General features: G+C 44.8%; 1 protein-coding gene across 1 annotated transcript in view; it reads left to right on the plus strand.

The window, feature by feature from the left end:
* ptchd4 (patched domain containing 4) overlaps positions 1-17,669 on the plus strand; it is a 30,287-nt gene extending 12,618 nt beyond the window's left edge. The window contains exon 3 of the mRNA XM_030110669.1: positions 15,986-17,669. Coding sequence (XP_029966529.1) covers positions 15,986-17,667 — 1,682 coding nt within the window. The 3' untranslated portion in view covers positions 17,668-17,669. The remainder of the gene's footprint in view (positions 1-15,985) is intronic.
* Positions 17,670-23,425: the final 5,756 nt, after the last annotated feature.

Here is a 23,425-nt window from a genome sequence, read left to right on the forward strand (position 1 = left end):
GAATTGAGCTTTCTCAACCTCACACAGAGTGGGAAACTCAACCACCTGAAGACCTGAACTCAAGTCACTGTGCATATGCTGGAATTAGCCATTAAAGGTTGCTTGGGTCGTCTGATTAATTTAGTTAAATTGTATTTGCGAAACTACAAAAGTCATTCACAGAGGAAAATATAACAACATTCCACACATGAGACAGTGGAAAGGAAAAACTGGCTTTTAAGAGGAAGAAACTTGCAGAAACAGGTTCAGAGATGGAGACTTTCTGTTGTTCTGGTTGGGGTTAGATAGAAAGAGGGAAAAGCAGAGGACAGAGAGCAACAAATAGACGGAAATCCATTTGTGGCAAATATGATGGAGGCAGCAGGGTCAAACTTCCAAGTTGGACCATCAGACATCCTGTAAACCTCTGAATGGGCAGGAAGCAGACGGTCTTCACAGGATATACATATTTGGTTGTTGGGGCCTGCAGGGATAAACTGAACTATGGTCTGGTTTCTCTAACTTCTCGTTTTGGCCTGTGGAGCTGCTGATGGCCAGTCTTTTCCTCAGCAGGTGGGCCACTGAAAAGCAGTTCAAAACCTGAACTTGATGGAAAGTCCACAGGGGCTGAGAACTACACTTTTTTTCACACGGTCACCAAAGCTGGCCTGGCTGCTCAGTACATACTGTAAGACCAACAGAACCACGTGCTAGCGGACCGCTAACGGAACCGCCTGCTAACAGAACCACGTGCTAACAGAACCACCTGCTAGAGGACTGCTAACAGAACCACCTGCTTAAAGAACTACATGGTAGAAGACTGCTAATAGAACCACCTGCTAATAAAACTACCTGGTAGAGGATCGCTAACAGAACCAGCTGCTACAGGACCGCTAACAGAGCTGCCTGCACTCAGCTGGGTCACATCAAAGACTATTTTAGCATCTGCCGCTAGCGGAGACATTTGAAGGGTTCAGAGCCAGGTCTCTAATTCAATGAGCTCCATCTCAGCTGACAGTCTCTGAATTACAGTGAACTTTAAACCTCAGAGGGTCTAATAGGTAAAATAGTATGAGTGAAAAGAGCAGCTGACTACCAGGTGAAACAGGAAGCGGTACGATTACCGCAACATTACAGGAAGAGGAGAAGAATGAGATTATGATGTGACCCCATATTGGCATCCCATTTGAGGTCAACAGAATAAAGCTAGAAGAATAGAGATGGCTGTGCCTCTTCGCATTGAGCGGGAAAGACGATGGATAGATGTATAATTGACTCCATATATCGAGCAGCACTTCAGTCACACTGTGAGCTGCAGAATGGAATTATAAGTTAAGTATAAGTTGGGAACATTTTGACATGGTTTTAAATCACTGTAATTTTGTACTTTGTTGCATTATTTTTGTGCTAATGATGGAGCCTGCAGCCTCCCGGTATCTGGTGGCTACTGACAAACATCTGTGGAGAGGCAGAGCCATGTCTCAGGCTCAGCCGCCGTGATTCATTTACCGTTGGCGACATAAATCAAACACCTAATTATCTTATCTGAATACAGTCCCATGACTTCCAGGTTTGTTTTCCCTTCATCCCCAACGTGAAGTCTGCGACATCCTTGATCGTGATATATGAAAAACTCCCTGTGTGTGTTGTAAGATGACACAGGCTGTCATTGTTCATTCCTATGTCTCCATGACTGAAGTGTTACATTCCCTGCAGTATCAGTATGCAGAGTGCCAGTGACCACAGGGTTGTCCTCAGGCTGTCAAAATGAGATTTGAAACCCACGATAAGACAGCATTTAGAATGTGGAGCAGACCTGGGAACACACCCATTGCTTTCCGTTTGAAGGCTCGTGGTTTTGTCATGTTAGTGTGACTGATTGTCTGCCAGCATTTGGCTGTACTGTACCGTTTCTGTCCAATCAAAGTCTGGCAGAGGGATTCCTCTGGCTTTAGATGCAATCTGGACGGGGTGGAAGAGGTTTAGGAATGACTGTCTACCATCTCCTGTCATCTCAGCTCAGAAACGATGTTCAAGGCAAATTGATCTGGTGATGGACCTTGACTTTCACGTGAGGGGCGGCCAGAGCAGGAAAAGGCTTAAATCAAAGCCACAAATGTCTATCGGCTGTCTTCATGGTCAATTCTTATACAAAACAAGACAATCTGGTTATATCAGTTCCATATCGTCGTACCAAACAGCATATGTGTTTTAGGAATAACTTGAATTGAAGAGTCAGAGTTTTCATTTGCAACCAGGCCTTAAAAAGATAGTCTATATCTGAGATCTGCAGCATCCTTAATGTTCAGTAGTACTAGTTTTACGACACACAACGCTTTGCATTTAGTCCAAAAGCACCTTTGCTGTGTCTCCAGACTGCAAAACAGGACTCCTTCTGGCTTTGTTAAAATAACGCCTTGCTTCTCGCCAACTCTTGAAGTTCAGACTGACAGCTGAAGGCTCTTGGTTGATCTGGATTTTATTTTAGGATTATCACAGTAAAGGCGGAGCAGGACTTTTGTACACCAGACTTTTGATTTATTTTTAAAAAAGTGAAATTTTATAGCTGTACATGGTTTTAGCCAAGGTCCAAGGAAAGCATTTCAAGTGAAGCAGCATTGTTTTGAGTCATGACGGTCGGGAGGAAAGTGTTGTAAGTGTCCATCTACTCACACATATTTACTATGACTGGGCTGAGCTGGAGTGTTTTCCAAAAGATGGGTTTTCAGTGGCTCTGATCGTCATCCTGCTGCAGAGATCCCACCTGAAATCATTGATGTGTAAATGGGTGTGCAAAAGTTATTGATTGTCTTCCAATATGTTATATTTTATCTATAACCACCAATTCAGTATATCGTGTAAGACGATAATAAACACTGGCTCTGCCACTGATGGACTTCATTGATTCTTCTGAATAGAAACAGCCCTGTTGAAGTCGTTCTGCCATCGATCAATCAGTCCGTCACATACAGCCCCATCCCACTGCGGCTGGATGAGACGAAACGTGGAAAACTACCAAAACATTTGCACGTCGCCGCATGTAAAACACGTCGGACTCTCACCACAACTTCTAGCTGCAGCTCCCCAAAAACAACAAGCGGAGTGATTTTCACAACTCCGCTACAAACAGCGCGACAGAGAGAGACTTTCCTCCCGTGTGAAGCTGCGCTGGGCTCATTAAGCGTAACGCTGTGTCATGATTTCCCCTCATATCTCTCATCAAAGCCGCCCCTCACATTGTAGTAAGTCTCATCCATTATTCTCTCTCGGCGCCGCGGCCAGCCTTTGAACGGCGCGGTGGAAGCGGCCTTGGCAGGGCACGTCCCGCCATGTGTCTCCGGACCCGTGTTTAATATGGAGCAGCCTTTCCTCCCGTCTGTCTCCCTTTGCGCCGATCTGACGTGTCATCTGCGAGCCGGCCAATTACTGCTGAGCCGAGCTTGTCACTTCCTTCTCTCGCTGGATATGTGACGGCTGTTAGGAGCGTGGAATCGGGCCGGGAGAGGGAGGAACGCCGAGCGCCGCTCATGAAACATACATGCCGGGACGCTGCAGAGGCGGCGGCGGCGGCCGCCTGTCTGTCTGCCGCTCCTTTATTCAATTCCTCAAACTGACCTTCCAGAGCTGTGTTGTACTTACGTAATGCTGCGTGCCGCTACTGTACATGAGACGGCGCCGCACCGAACTGCAGCTCAGTCACTGTTCAGTGGTTTTGGAACGGTGAATGGACGGACCTCGTGTTCGCTGCTGCAGCAGTCTGAGCGAACTTCACTTTCATTCGTGTTTTTCAGTGTCTGCAGCTGTAATCCGCTGCTGACGTGACTGTTCTCTTCTGGTGAAATACACGTCTCGCAAATGTGATTTCCGAGAATCGGCACAGACCTGAGAATGAATGAAGGAGCATCCGGCGGCTAATCTGAAGGTCAAAGTCAAGGTGACCTGATGGATTCTTGGATCTTCCACGACTGTGTCAAATGAATTTCTTCAGATTGATCTGATAATGATGTGCTGCCCAGAAAGGTCACCACACTGCACATTTAAAATAAAATACATTTTTTGGCTTCTGTTTCTCTTAAAGTTTATTTCACCCTCACTCAAAGACCGACTGAGTTTATTCCTGCCAACAAAGCTGAGTTTCCGCTGTAAAGGTTGTTTATCAGTTATTGTTTCAGGAGGATCAATCAATTTGGCACACTTGTCTGAGTGCGATGAATGATGAATTCATTAGATCCTGCGAGGTCAGAGGTCAAGATCCATGAAGACTTTCACCCAGAGATACGAACATGCAGAGAACAAAGCACTGTCAACATCAACACTGGCGAGTAGACAGACATTCATATGGACGATGTTCTGCTGTGATTCCAGGTGACTCTAGACTCAACTGGAAACAGCTTTTGATCAGAGGAGCTGCAGGATTGCTGAGTTTAACTGCAGGATTTTGGCTGTCAAGTTCAACTTCAAGAAAATTGATGGTGTATGTGGTGAATATGGTGAACTCAAAATCCTGAGACTTTTGAGAAATATAAAGTTTTTTTTTCCAGTTATTATTATTATCCTCTCATTTGTCTTTCTTGCCTGCTCTGCCCAGCGTGGGGTGACAGGGAGTTTCCCCATCAACAGATCGCCAGAACATTCCAAGGAGAACACAGAGAGACACACAAATACACACACACATTTCACCCTTGTCAGGAATTCAAAGGTATAATGGACGATTTTCTCAAAAAAGTCAAAGCCAAACGTCTGTTACTTGCTTTTTTAAAAAACGCGCATGCGCCAGACCATCCTACCTGCTCTGCTACTCCTACGAGCGCGCTTGACGGCGTGACGCAAGCATTTCTTCAGCGTGATTGACATGTCGGAGGACCAATAGTTGACGCTCGCATCACGCCATTCATTGGCTAAAACATCGTCCATTATACCTTTAAGGTCAGCCTGTACCCCAGCACCATGACTTTATGGGAGCTGGATTAAAACCAAAATACCCCAAACCCAGATGCAAACCAGGATCCTCTTGCTAGAAGGTCAAACCTCCTCATGTCCATCCCTCAACTTTGGTTCGATTGTTTTCAGTGTGCATGTAGAGCCTGTTTCTGATTAAGACTTTTTAACTGCTTAGAAAATATTTCAGACTGAGAGCTTTCACGGTTGAGGTCGAATTTCCATTAGAAGAAGACGTGTCTTTGACTGGCTGATTTTGTGTCACGGCGTCTCTGCGCTCACTGCCTCTGACTCTGCGTTGGTCACCTGGATGCGGTTGTTCCCTTGCTGCTGTTCTTCTCGCCGTGCATTTATCTTCCGGCCATGAGGCATAACTCAGGGTGGCGTCGGGGATATTAAAGGTACTCCCATGAAAAGTTCTCTCCCTCTTGTCCGCTCTCCGCGTTCTGCCACATCAATCTGAGGCGATGATGTTCCTGTCAGCACCGCGGAATGATTTACTATCTGCCTCCGGTTTTCTCTTTTTGGGACCTTGATGCTGTTGTGGGCCGATATTTTCTTTCCCTGCGAGGGGAAGATATATCGTGACGCGTCACGCGCCGCAGCCCGTCTCTGGCAGCGGCCAGGGGCCTTCTGGGAACTCCTGCCGGGTTGTATAAGCGGGACCGGGCGACTGACGATCGATCAGTGGCTCTGGCATGACGGCGGCCTGACGGCTCCGGGGTCGGTATTATGGTCTGTGGGCAGAAATCATGAAGCCGGTCTGTACATCAATTAAAAGCTGATACGCCCCTAAATTGAAAAAAAACAGGCCATTTCAAGCCTGTACGGCGTACATGTGCCGGCGCAGACCGCGGGACGGAGGTACCGGGAAGCAGATTTATCCCCCGTCTCAGTCTCCCAGTATCGATTTTATTTAGCTTCCCTCCCTTCCCATAAACTCAGCTCTTAGTATTCAGTTCCACATTTCGCCGCATCTCTAATTGGAGCCGTGAAATGCGCTCTTCGCCGCCGCCCGGCGTGCGAGAAGCCTCGGCGCCGGGAGCAGGTGAGAGCGACCGCAGTGGCATTAAGCAGAAAGCCCAGTTTAATCAGAGCGGACAACGGCGAGGCTAACGCGCTCTGCGGCTGCAGCATCTCGCCTCGTTCCCATGGCGACGCGGCCCATAGGTGGACCCGGGAGGACACTTCACACGCCGGCAGACACAACACCACCAGCCAGCCACGGATTACTGCCCTCGGCTGCAGGTGTGAGGATAATGCACAGCTAAATTCAGACTGGCAACTGCTTGTTAAAGTGTTTTTTTTTATTATTATTTATTTATTTATTTCACGCAGCTTGTTTGGAGTATTCTTGTTTCATCAGGGGCAACAATCAAGGAAATGCTTCCATGTAAGGAACGATGGCAGGAGAGGTTCTTTAATCACCCTAATGACGCAAGTTCTTGTTGTAATTGTGATAAAGGGACCAATTACCGGATAAGCATGACGAGGCTGCAAATAGAAACGCTGTTTATTCGTGCAACTAAATAATCAGTGGTGGCAGACTGAGCTGAAACAGTCCCATAATAACCTTTAAATCTGAAGTTTTAACTTTGCTCTGGCACAGATGTGATAAAAAGTCTATAGTTTCACAAAACTAGACAATTACTATGAAAAATGACTCCAAGCTCGATATGAAGTCAATTTAAATGAGACCTTCTGCTGTAAAAAACAGTGAAGTGTCACAAAAAGAAACTTGTCCTTCAGTACCGTGACATGAGGCTAATGCTAGCTTGCTAGCTACTAATATCTCAGCTCGAGTCCCAGTGTTCTGTTTTGTCCGCTACTCTTAAGAAAATTGTTTGATAAAAATCTGTTTCCCTTGAATTCTTTACAATTTTCTGTGTCGGGCGTAAAGCATGGCCGGGCCGTGTTTTATTGATTTAGCAGCACGCAGTAAAAATACGAGCGAGTTCTAATCAACATGAGAGGCGTCCTCACTCAGTTTGTGATTACAGATCCCTCCGAGGGGAACGTATCGCACACCATCAGTCCACAGAGGCACGAGCAATCCCTGATTCTGTGTGACGCACAGCAGTGGGAGTGTGAGTCTGCAGAGGCCTCAGGTGTGTGTCCCGCTCTGGACATTGCTGGTAGTCCGAGGCAGGAAGGATTCTGAGCCAGACGGGTCTCTGGAAGAGGATTCAGAGGACAAACCGGCTGACAAACTGAAGAAGCTCACTCACACACAGGAAGAACACGCAAACTCCACGCAAAACGCTCTTCCTGGTATTTGAACCCGGACCATCGCACTGTGAGGAGAACAAGCAAACCACTGTTTCACTGTTTTTTTATTTTCAATGAAAGTTTTATTCCATTTTTTTTTTTTACAGCAACTGCAAAATAAAATAAATAAATAATAAATAAATAAAAAATTCAATTGTAATTACAGAAAAACTTTTTTTTAAATAAATACCAAAGCAAATTCAGAAGGGTTTTCAAAAGTAATCACGACAACAGTTTGATGTGAAGCTCAGGTTTTGATGGGAGACTTTGTCAATACAGTTTGTCCTTTTTTAAATAAGCTAAAAGATTTCCAAAAGTAATTTCTGAAAAAGAATAAACCATCAAATTGTTGCAAAATCCTTCATGTTAGAAATTAAAACTATACATATAAGGATTTGTGTAAAATATTTTACACAAAAAAAATTCAGTAAAAAATGCTGCGCTTCTATAAAACAAGATCAAGAAAAATCAAGAAATATTTATGTTTTAATTTAGAGCCACTTGTAGCTGCTGCTGTTTGATGTTGTATTGAAACCACAATCAATGCATACAAAGAACAACACGCTATAAAGATTAACTTTAATGGTGAGAAGACGGACCCAAAAGCTCTGTTTGATCTGAATCTCCATATTTTTCGAAGGTGCACACAATAAAAAGTCACAGTGTTAAAAAAAAAAAGTCTAAATCACCGCCTGCATCCCGTCATAAATCACGGTGTGAGTGTGTGTACAGCGGTTTGGATGAGCAGGTGTGTGGAGGAGTGGGGGGTAATCCATATTTAATGGAGCATTCAGCAGGAAGTGGGGTCTCCAAAGGACCCCGCTTAACAGCGCTAAATATAGCCTGAAAGAGCTGAGAGCGCCTCCATTTTTAATGGATCAACAGTAAACAAGTCAAACTCCTCTCTCTGTGGTGCAATTCCCTTTTTTTTTCTTTTTTTTTTTTTTAGTGTTTTGTGTTATTTCTGTGCTCTGTGTGTCACAAATCACTCCTCACATCAAAGATGAGGCGGTGACAGTGAACGTTATTCTGGGAGCGCTGGAGGCTCTTCTGTCGAAGTTTTCTCCAAAGTCAGTTGCAGAATATTAGGAGGCATCGCTGGACCGGCGGGTCTGATGAGACGCCTCCTGAGAGAGTTTCAGTCTCACTGCTGTGAAAAAAAAACAACAAAACATCGTGATTTCTATTCAATTTTTCAATTTTATTTGTATCATTCCACCTGCAGCACAGTCACTTCAAGGCACTGTTAGAGAGAAGAAAACAACCGTTTTCACAAGAGGAGAGGAGAAGAAGAAGAGGAAAGAAAAAAGAAATAGGAAACCTGCAGAACCAGACTCAGAGGAAGAGACTTTCTGCTGTTCCTCTTTTTTTCATTTAAATCAGCTCTTTACACATTTATTTAGAATCTCATCAAAACCCTGAAGACACTCAGCAGAATTTTAGCAAAATATAAAGAAAAAAAAACAGCTTTAAAGATCAGCATCTCCAGTGTAATAATTAGGTCTGGGAATCTGACGCAACGCAAACCAACACCTAAAGTCAAGTGCGAAACGAAGCCATGAAAAATTCGGACATTCTGTGGCGACTGTTCGCTGGGTTTGACTAATCACAGGATGGAGCGCCGTCACTCTTAAAATCTGCTTTCTGGAATCCAGGACGGTTTCACTCTTTACTCTTTGACGGTCCGTTCTGTAAGACCAGAGGAATCCAAACCGTGGCCTGTGGACCATTCGTGTCTTCATGGTAGTATTTAAATGGTCAGCAAGTTAAAAACGCATGATTTCAGAATATCCTGTAACAGCTGTAAGAGGACCTCGTGCCTCAAAGGAGTCTGAATTCTCTTTGACCAATTTCCAGTCTCTTCCAAGGAGCTGAAAAAAAAAAAAAAAAGTATCCAGTCAGTGGAGTGATTGATATCCGATCTATTTCAGATTCTTTGCCATAAATCTGGAGTTTCTCCTCCTGCAGCCTCAGAAAGCTCTTCAGTGTATTAGAAGTGTGTGAAGCCTCTCCAGAGCTTTAAACAGGAGAGGTGGGCTTCGCTACTGGTTGCTAATCTGACTCTAACTGGAGCGAGATGAACGGGTTTTTATCTGGGATTCATCATAAAATATTACATCTCTGGTTTCCTGTGACTCTCGGCTAAAAACAAGGAGAATTAAAGTTTTATTCACAACATAATGCAGCGTTCAAAACATGCAGCCTGATGGCAAAATGTAAGAAATGGAGTGAAATATAGAAGCTCGCAGGAGAAACGTCCTGTGTGGGTTAGGGAAGGAGCCTGAAAATGCAAAATGAGCAAATTTGTTGTTTGGCACCTCCGGGCATTTCCAGAAAACGTGTTTGAAGCCCTGCTGCTCCCCGACGCACACCGCAGCGTGACGCTGCCGCCGGAGCGTAACGCGGCTGTTTAGGCCCCAATGAGGACCGAGGACCGAACATCACGGCACCGACTCATGGCCTGGCCTGATAAACGCGCCATTTTTAGCGTTTCTCTTGTTGCCGTGGAAACGGACATCATTTTCAGAATTCGACAACGAAAAAAAGGCGTGTTTTTACTTGAAATATAGTTTTGAAGCAACAAATAAAGCCTTATTTTGGTGGTTTTTGTACTTTTCCACAGGTAGCTTCTGTCACGGACTCTTGAAAACCCTCCTGTGGTTCAAACTGTCCACTCTCCGGTATTCTAGCGGGATAAACCTGAAGCCGGGAAGAGCCTGAGCCCTGAATCGACGAATATTTACTTCTCAGCTGAAAGAAAAATGCAGCGGGGTCTGTGTGGAGCCGTGCGGCCCGTACAGTGTATTGATCTGGATGTGAAGATTGCTCGCGGACTCCCCGGAGTTGCTTCTCACCTCCACTCTGCTCATCTGGCTTTATTGAGTTTGGATCGCCGCCGTGCGCCCGGACCTCCTGCCTGCCGTATTGGCTCCTTTGTCATCTCTACCTGTTGTGACAAGCCGACACGAGCGCGGCGGCGGGCGGAGGCGGCCGGCACGCTCACTGGCAACGTGACGGAGGGTTTTTTTCAGCAATAATTTGGTTTATTGACTGTTTTTTTTGTTGTTGTTGTTGCTGTGGAGGAGGGTAGAGGCAGGAAGTGCAGCCGCTCCTGGGCCTCGGATATACATGCCCTCCTCCGACCCGCCTCTCCTCTTGTTAGAGGAGCGCCTGCCGGACGGCCGGTGACAAACGGCCCTCTTCACAACCCATTTAGGCTCACATCTGCATCGGGGAGAGGCCGGCGCCGCCGCGGCGATCGGCGCCGGAGGCAGAGCGGATGAATCAGGAGGGAGCGGGGAAGTCGCCGCAGGTTACGGAGGCTCGATAGCAGCGCTTACCTGGGTTCAAACAGCCTGCGCTGCCAGCGCCAGCGAGTTCAGAGCTGCCGGAGTCACGAGTCGGAGCGCCGGAGATAAAAGCCTCCGTGACCTGCCAGCGAAAATCATGGCTCAGTGTTGTTATTATGCTGCAGCTGAGTGAAAGCAAGACTGCATTACTACCTTCTCGCCACTGCTCTTTCTGTCGAGTAAATAGCCCCACGTTATTAATGTTCAGCTGAAAAAAGCATTCCTGTGGCTAAACATTACTCGTGTGTAAAAGGTTTGACCAGGAAAAGAAAAAGCACAAAAAGTCCTCAGTTTTACAAAAGAATTATGTCTTAGATCCAGGGGGTCAAACATGAGGCCCGTGGCCCAAAACTGACCTGAAAGAAGTTCCAATCTGGCCCACTGAGGAAATGATAAAAATGTCAATATTGATTTAAAAAAAAAAATCTTAAAAGTAGCTTAAAGCCATGCTTTCAGTGTGAATGTGTAAAAATAAAGACATGTTGTGGACATTTCACGGCGTCTCTGTTGGTTTTGTGTTGAGATTGTTGAGTTTTTTTTAATTGCAAAATTGTAGATATTTTCATCACATAAACTCTGCACCCTACGAAGAAAAATCTTAAAGTTTAGATTTAAAGATTAATATGGAACCGCTTTCCCGATCCGAACCGCTCAAGATGAAATTAGGCTGAACTCAGATGTGTTTGATGTCCTGATCTATGAAAATACACACATCTCTTCACAACAATGCCGATACAACAACTCTTAGATGACTTTCAGGAGTCGTCGCACTCCGGTCCTTTTTCAGGATGAAAACCTCAGTTTAGCCATCTTTGTGGAGTTGCTCTCGTAAAGCATTAAGTATTTGTTTCAATTTCATTTAATTACCTGTGCAAATACATGTTTTTTATTTTGGTCAGCTCTTATAATCCTGCTCCATCGACATTCATGTTTTCTCACATCAGTGTGAGAAATTCATGAATACACCCCGATAATACAGCCAAGCGCGCCGGTGAAAGGTTGAATTTCATTCAGTGGCTGTGACGGGGAGGGGGGGCAGACGAGCGCGGACAGGGCAGAAAGTTCAATCAATGGCAAAGTGGGAAAAGCAGCGGGGAAACGGACCAAAACATGAGCGCCACTCAATGCTAATTAGCTTTTCAAGAAGCCATTGTCTGAACATTCAAACGTTCAGAAGTTAATGTCTACATTTCAATGCGAGGCCCCGGGACCGTTAACACGAGCGGCTGCTGCAGAGGGAGCGGAGGTGATATCGGGCCCAGCAGCAGGTTGTGTCCCTGATTGCTGTGTTCCACCATTATTGGGGTAATAAAGCTAAAGCGCTGCCGCCGTGACGTCCCGATACATCGTGACGCACGCCGCAGCCGCTCTCCCCGAGCTTTACAGCCACTGCCATGAATCTGCAGGGAAGACCGGGCTCTCATTTGCTGCTGCTTTTCCCATTTTCACCCACACACAAACACACACCCACACACACACACACACACACGGAGACGGCAAATGAACAAGTCTGCCCTCTCTCACCTCCATTTTCTCTCTATATATGACTCTGCAGGCGGCGTAACATACTTTTTGGCAGCTGCAGTGACGGACTGGAGCAGTCGGTCCTGGTGAAATCTCTGTGAACAGCTGAGTGGGGACTGTGTTTGTATAATAACGGCCTCTCAGCTGCAATTTCAGCCTGCAGAATCAGCCAAAGCACGCCTCCGACGCCCGGTGGCTCGGCGGCTTCCTGAGCGTAGCATGACAATGACAGCATGTCTGTTTTTTCATAAACTGTCAGGATTTCAGCAGAGAGTTTGAATACAGAAATAAGAATCTACTCTTTGGCTCGATAAAATGTGAAAAGGGAACTCCAATTTGAACGTCTTTGTAGCGCGACACATGTATTGATCGGGTGTTCTTGCAATGCTTGAGGGAGACAAAGTGATTCCCTGTTTAAAACATATTGAGCAACTGAATCTTTATGGAGATCAAGCAGTGCTGAATGTCAATGTTTCACAACATTTCTTTCTTTTTTTGTTCAGCATTACGTTTTAAGTTCCGCCTTGGGAGCCGTTTTCAAAATGTTGCGTTTTCAGTGGCTCCAAGCACTAAAAACGCAAAACAACTTGAAAACACTGTGGTGGAAACGGAGCCTCGGAGCCATTCGGCTCCAACTTGACACCAAGAAAAGAAAACACACTTTAATTGTGTAATTCAAACGATGTAAAACAGTTCAACACATTAAGATTAAACCGCAACACTGGTCAACACTGTTACCTGTGAGGCTAAATGGTGATGATAGGTTGTTTATCGTTGTGAATTTTGTTCGTTTCTGTAATGCTAACAACACTAGCTTGCTGTGTCACTCTTAGCTGACTTCATCGATTAGCGCCGTTAGCCACCTATCAATAACACCTCGTCTTTTAGACCCTGTTGATGATTTCAAACGCCGCAGATAAACTGAATTTGTTGTAGCTCATTTATACTCGCTAACAGCTGACGGAGGCAGCGGCGGGACGTCAGAGTTTCACTACAGGCTCAAAAGTCACAGTTTTAAGACGTCAGCGGTGAAATGTTGCTTTTTAAACTGCTGAGACTTGGGTGGTGCAGAAAATGTCTTTGACTTCTTGTTTTAAAATGCTACGAGTCATGTTAATGTTTTTGTGTGTGCGGTTTCATGACGAAGACAAACAACAGCACCCTCTAGTGGCATGAACATGAAAACTACACTGTTTTCACAAAACATTTCTGAAACAAAAACACACAGTTGTTGTATTTTACCTCGAAACGTTGTCGTATAAATGGAGCCTTAGATGTTTCCAAGTTCTTTGGCTCAATTAAGGCCACATTTACATTATAGACAAATAGTCAAGTGTTTTGACAGAGTGAGGGAAACAAGCGTGAAGGTCTGGGCTGTCATGAAGAGGAGCAGGCTGCTGTCTGTGTGGATGGGTTGAAAACATGCTGCCTCGCGGAGCGTCTGTCTCAGACGGACGCGGGACTGAATACATATCAGACCTGTTTTTGATCTCCGCCTGCTCTCGCTCATCCCTCTCTCACGCAGCCTGATTGGGATTCTTCTCACTTTCCAGCAACAAGCCTTTCAAAGACAAAGGTGGTTTCACAGAGAGAGAGACGGGTGCGAAGTCTCCCAAGTGTCCGTCTGCGATAAAAATGGGTTCAGCTCTTTCTAGAAAGCAGAATTAAATAAAACCAGGAGGAAAGTTAGAGCCTTCATACCTGTGGAGCAGCGGCTTTCCAAAGAGTGTGAAAAATAGATGTTACTTCACATTAATGATTGATTACATTTATTTTCCTTCCAGTTTGGAGTTCTGTTTACACGACAACGGCACTGATAGCCGAAATGTTTGGGCTGCTTTTTGGTTCGTTCATGTGACTTGTGTCTGGTTTGTGTTCACCAGCTGACGGCAGTGATTCAAGGTTCACCATGTCATTGACCTCTGACCTCCAGTATGAAGTGTTTACCTCCCAGTCCTGTGGTATTCCTCCCTCTATCTTTAAACCCTGCCAATGACTTCTTGAAAATCAGACTTTAATCGGCGGTGTGCGAAGCAGTTAACCCAACAACCGCTCCCATTGTCACTGAAGTCACCTTCTTCTTGTCTATGTCTGCATTCCTGAGTTCATTCAGCTGCTGCCAACAGATCAATTGATGAGATACGCGCAATCAATCATTGTTGATTACACTTATATTTTCTGGAAGTATCAATAATTGCGATAACAGTCTGTCACAGGAGCGTTTTGAGAATCTCCCTCTGTGGTAGAAATACAGCCTCTAACCAGGGGCGCTTCACCAGATGGGCTTATTGTTCTGTTTCCCCTCCACTTGCCAGCAATCGCTGCCTGTAATGAACCTCACAGCTTTTCTAATCATGTCTACAAAATGACACCCTACTTAACGTCCTATTCTCTGACTGCTGATGGGAAACATGCAGACGCCCTGAGAGGGATTCTGCAAAAAAAAAAAAAAACCCACCAGCTCCAACTTCCCCTCTCTCTCTGAACCGACGCTAGTCGTCACTTCGCAGCGCAGCCTAATAAAACTAAAAGCAGGAAGAGCCATCTAGCCGTCTCATTACGTCGGCCTAATCCTTTATACCTAATTAATTTTTCTTCCCTCGGTGTCAAACGAGGGGAAATTTACAATGCTGTCAAAGGGAGCGATCCCCTTAACGTTCTCCACGCCGGCAGTGGGAACATACCGACGACCCGCCGGTTACTGAAATATTTACACGCTGAAGGAACATTCTGTTGATTCTCGTGTGCAGAAATTCATAAGACATTTGCTTGCAGCATTTCACAAATAAATAACCCCGGTGCGTGGGTGGGCGGGTGTTCCGGCGTGGGAGGTTTGGCTCTGTGGCGATGCTTCTGCCTTTGAACGCTGGGTATTCACGTCTATGTTTTGGACTGGTGATAATCCCACAGATTGGACTCATATGAATGGACTGCTAACAGATTTGGATTCCGTTTACTGATGCGTGGCATAAGAGACGCTGTACATTTCTGTCGCATGCATGATGAAAAATGAGGAAGTTGACTCTGTTATCGAGACTCAAGTGAAGTATTTTCAGTTCGGAAAGTGGTTCACCACATTTGAACTGATAACCAGTCATGCTGAATCTTGGAAATCGCTGAAAAATAATCATTTTGATTCCAAGTTCACATGTTTTGACTGTTTATAAGAAACTCTGTGATACAAATCTTGAAATCATACCATGTATGAGAGTGAGTCTGCGTGTAAACAGACAGTTTTGCAGGCAACTTACAATCGTTTCCTTGTCAACACGCCCCGAAGAAGGTCAGGATCTGACGATGTCACTGTCAACGCTCTTGAGAGGATTATTTTGCTTGCAGGATAAGAAGGTCATGATGTGTTGTGAGGATTTGCATATGATTGTTGAGGGAAATGTGCACTAGATATTGTCCCAGTAGTATTGGAGAATTTAGAGAATACATTAACTAGAGTCACCTTTTTCTCGTTTGAGTCGTGCCTTTAGTGGAGGAAAGGTACACATTTGAACAATTTTTTGTAACACATTTCTTAAAATGCACCAATCATTGCTCCTTTTGTTTAGAAACGGTTGATGTCTGTGAGCACAGATAACCTTATTATTTCTACATGTGCTGTATTTTTGGATCGACTCTTATTCTCTATGTGATCATGTGTTTTGCTGAGTGAATTGCCACATTTGTTATTTACTGTGACAAAACAAGTTGCTGTGAATTGTGGGATTGTTGAGACACTTTAGGATCAATCAGTCATTTTTGACTTTGACTTTTGGATATTCAGCACTTCAAAAATCTGCAAATGTTTTCAAACAGCTTCTATGGTTTCATAGACATGCTAAAATTTCTGGTAGAGTTATTCGTTCATCTGTACATATGAATTTGTATGAACTCCTCTATATATTCTCACTCGTGTCTTTTTCCTCTTCTCCTAGGCCATGGAACCAAAGGAGTGTTCGAGCTGCTGGCAGGCTGGAGAAGAACGAGGGAAAACCTGCCGTTCAAGGAACGCGTGGCAGACGCCTTTGCAGATGTGATGGTGTGCTACACCATGACCAGCTCGCTCTACATCATAACGTTTGGTATGGGCGCCAGCCCCTTTACCAACATCGAGTCGGTTAAGATCTTCTGCCAGAGCATGTGCGTAGCCATCCTGGTCAACTACTTCTACGTTTTCTCCTTCTACGGCTCCTGTCTGGTGTTCGCCGGACAGCTGGAACAGAACCGCTACCACAGTGTTTTCTGCTGTAAAATCCCCTCGGTGGAGTACCTGGACCGCCAGCCCACGTGGTTCAAAACCATGATGAGCGACGGACACGATCTGTCCACGCACCACGACAGCGTCCCGTACCAGAATCACTTCATTCAGCACTTCCTGCGAGAGCACTACACAGAGTGGATTACCAACACCTACGTCAAACCCTTCGTGGTCATTCTGTATCTGATCTACGCATCTTTCTCGTTCATGGGATGTTTACAAATCAGTGACGGATCGAACATTGTGAACTTGCTGGCGAGTAACTCTCCCAGTGTTTCCTACGCCCTGACCCAGCAGAAGTACTTCAGTAACTACAGTCCTGTGATCGGGTTTTATATTTACGAGCCCATCGAATACTGGAACTCCACGGTGCAGGAGCACCTGAAGACTCTGAGTCACGGCTTCAACAAAATCTCCTGGATGGACAATTTTTTCCACTACCTGCGGGTGGTGAACGTGAGCGCCTCGACGAAGAGCGACTTCATCAGCATCCTGAAGGGTTCCTTCCTGCGGAGCCCGGAGTACCAGCACTTCACCGAGGACATCATCTTCTCCAAGAACCGTGAGACCGATGAGTACGACATCATCGCGTCCAGGATGTACTTGGTAGCACGGACCACGGAGAAGAAGCGCGAGGAGGTGGTGGAGCTTTTAGAAAAGCTCCGCCCCTTGATGCTGATCAACAGCATCAAATTCATTGCCTTCAATCCCACGTTTGTGTTCATGGACCGCTACAGCTCCTCCGTCATCTCGCCCATCCTGACCTCAGGCTTCAGCGTACTCACCATCCTCATCCTCACCTTCTTCCTGGTCATCAACCCCTTGGGGAACTTCTGGCTCATCCTCACGGTGACGTCCGTGGAGCTGGGCGTCCTGGGTTTGATGACCCTCTGGAATGTCGGCATGGACAGCATCTCAATCCTGTGCCTTATTTATACCCTCAACTTCGCCATGGATCACTGTGCACCACACCTGTACACTTTTGTGCTGGCCACTGAGCACACCAGGACGCAGTGCATCAAGTTGGCACTGGAGGAGCACGGGGCGGCCATCCTGCAGAACACGTCCTGCTTTGTGATCGGCATCATGCCCCTGGTGTTTGTGCCTTCCAATCTGACCTACACACTGTTCAAGTGCTCCCTCCTCACGGCGGGCTGCACCGTGCTGCACTGCTTCGTCATCCTTCCCGTCTTCCTGACCTTCTTCCCGCCGTCCAAAAAGAGACACAAGAAAAAGAAGCGGGCCAAGCGGAAAGAGCGGGAGAGGGAGCGGGAGCGCGAACGTGAACGGGAACGGGAGAGGGAGGAGATAGAGTGCATCGAAGTCAGGGAGAATCCCGATCATGTGACGAATGTCTGAGTAGTCTGTAACGTTTAGCAGTCAATATCCGTAAGTTATTGGCAAACTAGAGGTATTCTCCAATGCTGTGGCACTTCTGGAGGTGCAGGGTGGAGTCTGAGATGTCCCTTGAAACATGGGCAATCGTCACTCCCAACCAATAGCAGCTAAGCTGGCCAGAGTCGAGCGCAGCCCCGCTGGTCGGTCATTCAGTCCTTCAATCTGGACAGTGTATCTCATTTGCACAAACCGCAACATGCTCATGGTTGTAAAGCTCTTTCCCGACTATTTGGTATTTAGTCACTAGAACGTACGCTTGCTAAACCTCTACGTAAATCCTAAACACACAGTATGTTAGACCGTTTTAAATATCAGCAATCCTGTGTTCATCTCCTGGAGCCCGAAAGAGGCGAGCGAGGAGCACAGCAGTCTGTTAAGCCAAGGACACTCAAGTTGGAGAGGGCGGTTCGAGTGTGCTAATTCAAACTGTGCGAAAGGTGACTGTGCACGCACCTTACCCCTCAAAGAGTCAAAAGAAATAATACAAATTGTATGGAGAGAGAGAGAATTAGTGGGCCAAAAGCACACCGCATGCATTTTCCCTAACATTACAACAAGGACAAAAAGAAAAACCAACAAAAAAAAAAGCTGAACAGCTGAACCGGGCAGATGGCATACACTGTGTCCATTATGAAGAATTATGTCACACACTGCATCGTGTGGACAGAACTGCAGCAGGTCAGTCGTTCTGCTTTCTTGCAACGGGTCGCAAGATTTCGTCGGTAATGTCAGGAAGACCCGCAGCGGGCTGCCGTGTTGGAGAAAGAAACGAGAGGCAACTGTCGAGCAAAGGCAGCTGAACCAGCGGTAAACCCATTTCTTAGAGTCTGACTCAAGTAAATCCGAAACGGCTGTTGCGCCAGAGCAGTAAAACCAAAAGTGAAGAGCCGAGCTAAAGGCTTGAAACGCTTGAACTTTCCCAGCAGACTGAGAATGCTGGAAAGTCTTCGAGAGTGTAGGGATATCTGTGATCTGCTTACAAAGGCTTTCTGTCAACGATATTGGAAGTTCTGAATGTGAGTCAATACTAGCAGTGGTGCCAAATAGTGTACAGAATCTGTCGTTGGGAAGATTTCCATGATCAGAAAACAAAGTCTCATTAAGCTTATAAAGCATATAAATCAACCATGGGCCATTAGTTAAATGAGCTGATTTCAAAGAAAGAGGGGAAAAGGTTTGGTGGGAAAGACCGTAAAGATGTGTAATCGAGTTTAAGTGCAGTCCTTCAGGATTCTTTTCCAAGCAGACAAAATTCCAATTGTGTTTTTCTTTGATTCAGAACGATCAGTGGAATCAAGTTTTACTGACAGGTTCCATCAATACTACTGAAGCTGACTCCGGTGTCACGTCGGTACAGCTGGTCCCTGTAGAGTGCCGCAGGAATGAGCTAGAAAACAAACAGGACCACAAGAAAAATGAAAAATGAAACGACAAACTGCTGTTGGTGGTTTTGGCACAGAACTGATGACTTGGCTAAAATAGCATTGAGCTAATCTCACAAAGGCTCATTCTAACTCAGAGACGAACTATCTGGAGTTTGTGGTCGTTTCATTCAATTATGTTTAGATTAAAAATGAAGACAGAAATAATAATGTCATGAAAGGAAAAATTCAAGTGTTTGGAATGTTTCTTGTTCCAACAAATTTCTGTTTATTTCTGTGATGCAAACTGCAACCTACAGAATCACGTCATTCCTGTCACACTCTGTGTGGGATATAGCGAAAAGTGAGGGAACGGTACCCAACCCGACACTTCAAATGACATCTCATTGAAGGGACCGCATTTTTCAATATTCTGTCTTTGATGGCGGTAAAACCGCATTATCTTTGCCTGCAGAGGTCACGATAGGAATCTGTGTAGCGGCCTCAGAACAAACAGTGAAGGCCAACAGCCCTGACTGATACCCATCTGGCGCTGACCTCTGGCAGGCAGGTCGCAAGCTGGCGGCGTGTGCGTACGCTGATTACAGGCCGGTCGATATCGCCGTCGGGGATTAAACGTTTCTTACGGGGGGGTGGGGGAGGGGGTCGCCGTTGAGGAGGTGCGGCGTCCTTGTGTCTTCGCAGGAAAACACACGTTGGACCAAACGGAGGGTTTGGTGCATCAATGCGACTGATAGGTAGTCATGAAAAACACTATATATGCTCAACACTGTTAAACCCAATGCTTGTTTACAGGAGAACAGACGAAACTAAAGGTAGAAGAGAGTCTTTTTATTTTTACTCTTCTTATTTTAGCATTAACAGTATTCCAGGGGAGTTTGGAAGTATCTCTGTTGAATTGACATTGTGGCCGGGCTCCTTCCTGCACCATCTGCAGTGAACGACACTTTGTGTACAAGCCATGATATTTACGTAGAACAAGAAGGCATGAAAATGTTTGAAAAATGAGAAAGAAATGCAATTCCTGAATAATTTACTTCCCAAAAATGGACTATGTTTGCATGGCACTGTCTCGTATGTATGCATGTATTTCAGTTTCCTGTATGAAGTCTGTATTTATTTCTTTTTTTCTTTTGAAAATTACTGCGATTATTTTTTTTCGCTACGCTGTAGAAACTTAAGTTTGTTGTTTCGATACATATTCTGTAACACCACACGCTGCAAAAGAACCGACTGAGTCATATCTGTTACAAAACAAAAAGCCAGAGAATATTCCATGTGTAAAAAACAAAAAAAAAGCCCTGTAAATTACTCTTTTCTATATATTTTCTAAGAAAAAGTATAAGAAAGATTTTTAATGACAGAATTTTCATAAGAAAAAGATTGAAAATGGCAGGAGTGAAAAAAAAGTTGAAGACGGTAGGCCAGTAATAAACAATGGAATGTTACCAGTATACTAAATCTTATTCCTTGCACACTGCAGTGTCAATATTTGTTCATGAATTCACTTTTTTTGTACGGAGGGGAGACTGCGGCTCCATTTACCTGTTCATCTGTCTGGACCACTTTGTAGACTTTACTCAGCCCTCACATTGAAGATTGCTCGGCAGATGTTTCATAACCATTGTAAACAGTTTGTCAGAGTTTGTTGTGATCATTTTAAAGACAAAAAAGAATAATTAAAAAAAAGTAGGTTAGAATTTTAGACGGATTAATGTGGTGATGCACTGTATGGCAGCTCCAGCTTAGCACAAAGATATATCAGTATTTGGCTTTTAACTCTTCCAGAAACCCATAGCTCAGTGTTAGCCTGCAAATCGCTGCATCCACAGCTTCTTCTGCACCCTGAAACTCTCTCCATTGACCAATCCCCTCTTCGAAATCCTGAATGATCAACAGCTTCAGAAATTATTATTAGTTTACCTTCAACGTCAAACGAAAAAAATAGCGTTAGGCTCAAAAAGTCAAGAAATACTGAATTATTATGCATTTTTGGATCATTTTCCTGCAGCTGCAGGACAGTATACAATCCAATACGTGGCATTAACTCAAATACAACTACTTCTACTCTTCTGGAGTGCAAAACTTGTTGATGTTTGACGGCTTTGGTGTTTTTATAGTATTTGGTGACATTAATTGTGTTTTTACACATTCGGCTCAGTGGAGTTTTGGGATTAGCGGAGCAATGTAGCAGACAGTCAACACCGAGGCCCCGTTTAAACACCTTCAAGTGAAAACAGTTTTGTGTGTTTTTTAACATGACGACGGTGCTCGGAGTCACTGAGATGCGGTCCTCGGTGAGAGTTTTTGGAAATGCTGGGATGCTAGCAAGCTAACTGTACTGTTTCCAGCATTTCTGCCGTTTCCATGTTTCAAAACCAAAACAGAAACGAAGTGTTTTCACTTGAAACGTCGTCGTGTAAACCGGGTCTGAGACCTCGTAGTGTGGAAACAACTCCACATTTGCTCCAACACCTATCACCTCCGTCTGTTAGGTTGAGTCAGGACATCGAGTACCGTTGATTTGATGCCATAGAAGCTTTTTGGGATCGACATGTCTCAAATGAACATCTTCAAGTTCTCTTCAAGCTTCAGATCAAATTTCTTCTAGGCTCATTCATGCTCAACGTAGCGGATTTGCAGGCAGCATATGATTCTGCAGCAGTCAACCGCAGATGTTCAGACTCACTCGCAGCAGCGCCATGTGCCACATTCCGAGGTGTTGGAACTGTCAGTCGTCGCCGATTTCCCACCAGAAAAAGACTCATCGGTTCTCCAAACGTGGGTTTGTTTCATTAAGCTCCTCAAAAGCTACTTCATTATGGCCTCTTAAACAGCGGGGGAAGATGGTCGACTCAGAGCTGAGATGTATAGAAGTAAGAGGGGAGTCACGAGAGCATTGTTTCAAATGATTGCATTTATTTCTGTGCTTTCGTAGAGAACAAATCACCCTTCAGTCCGATGAGCAGGGCTGCCAGATCTGACTCACTGTTTTCAGCCCAAACACAACGCAAAACCCGTCCACCTCAGTATAAACCAACATCTTAAAACCGTGAACCTCTTATATGCCCAGTAAAGAACTGATCCAACTAAACACAGGAAAAAGGAAACACTCCCCAAAGAAGAAGTCCAATTGGGCGGAATCCAATTTTCACTGAAACAAGGCCTCGATCGTTTAGTCCAATCTGGAAAAAGTCAGTTTCACCTTGAACCGTATGAACTACAACGTTCCTCAATTATATCCTCAAATACACCTTTGTTTCAAGCTAGAAAGTGTGGAAGCAGCCAAAAATGTTTTAAAAGTACAAATAAACCAGTTTTGATGTTCTCATGTATCCAATTTCATGTAGGAATTGAGTTTGTTCAGATAATTCATCTGCTTCATCTTCGTGGATCTCATCCCTACGATACTGTGATGTTACTTGTTTGGTGCCTCCGAATCCTCTCTTCACCCACGAACTAATAAGAGTATCACTGAACAGGGAGAGGAAAGTCGAAGGAATCATCGCTGAAATGCTCGTCAGGTAGATACATGTTACTGCGAGGCGCCGGGAATCCTTCTGACCATGCACCAGCAAATTATTCAGCTCTTACAACCAGGGACAGCACAATATTTCCACGATACAGGGCAATAAAATTATGCAACCGCCGCTTTGCTTGTCGAATGATCTACATGGCGAATCTGCTTGAGCCGCAGCCTCGGAGGACAATTTGGTGTTTTATTGTAACTCATCTATCTTGTATGTCAAGTGACTGAGCCACAAATCTAAGAATTCCTTGCTTCCATCCACCAAACTGGCTCACTCTATCTATCCATCTATCTATCTATCTATCTATCTATCTATCTATCTATCTATCTATCTATCTGTCTATCTATCTATTGCATCATGGGGGTTTGGAAGAGGGTGTTCACAATGCTGACTAAAGATTAATATACCAGGATATACCCTGGCCTACACCACTGGCTGATATCAGTGTAAATGGAAAGTAGGTAAAAGTTTTTGTATTTTTAGTATTGAACAATAATTAATACGGCTGAGACCTTTCGGAAAAGTGAAAAGGTTAAAACAAGTAAATCTATAAGAAAAAGCTAACAATTGCAAGAACTTCCCCTAGAAATACCAGTTCTCTCTTTAGTTGTGAATTTCATCGAGGGAATAAAAGATTATTCTCAAAATTATTATTATTTTGATTGAAAAGCAAAGTTTCAAACCTCAAAGCAGAGGAGACTACCTGCCAAACCTGGCTTGGTTTAGCATGCTAGCTAAGAGATCTTCAAAAAATGAACTGTAAAAGAATGAACCCGAGCATGAGGATTAAATCCTGAATTCAAACAG

This window comes from Salarias fasciatus, chromosome 15, assembly GCF_902148845.1.
Source record: "Salarias fasciatus chromosome 15, fSalaFa1.1, whole genome shotgun sequence".
Classification (NCBI taxonomy): Eukaryota; Metazoa; Chordata; class Actinopteri; order Blenniiformes; family Blenniidae; genus Salarias; species Salarias fasciatus.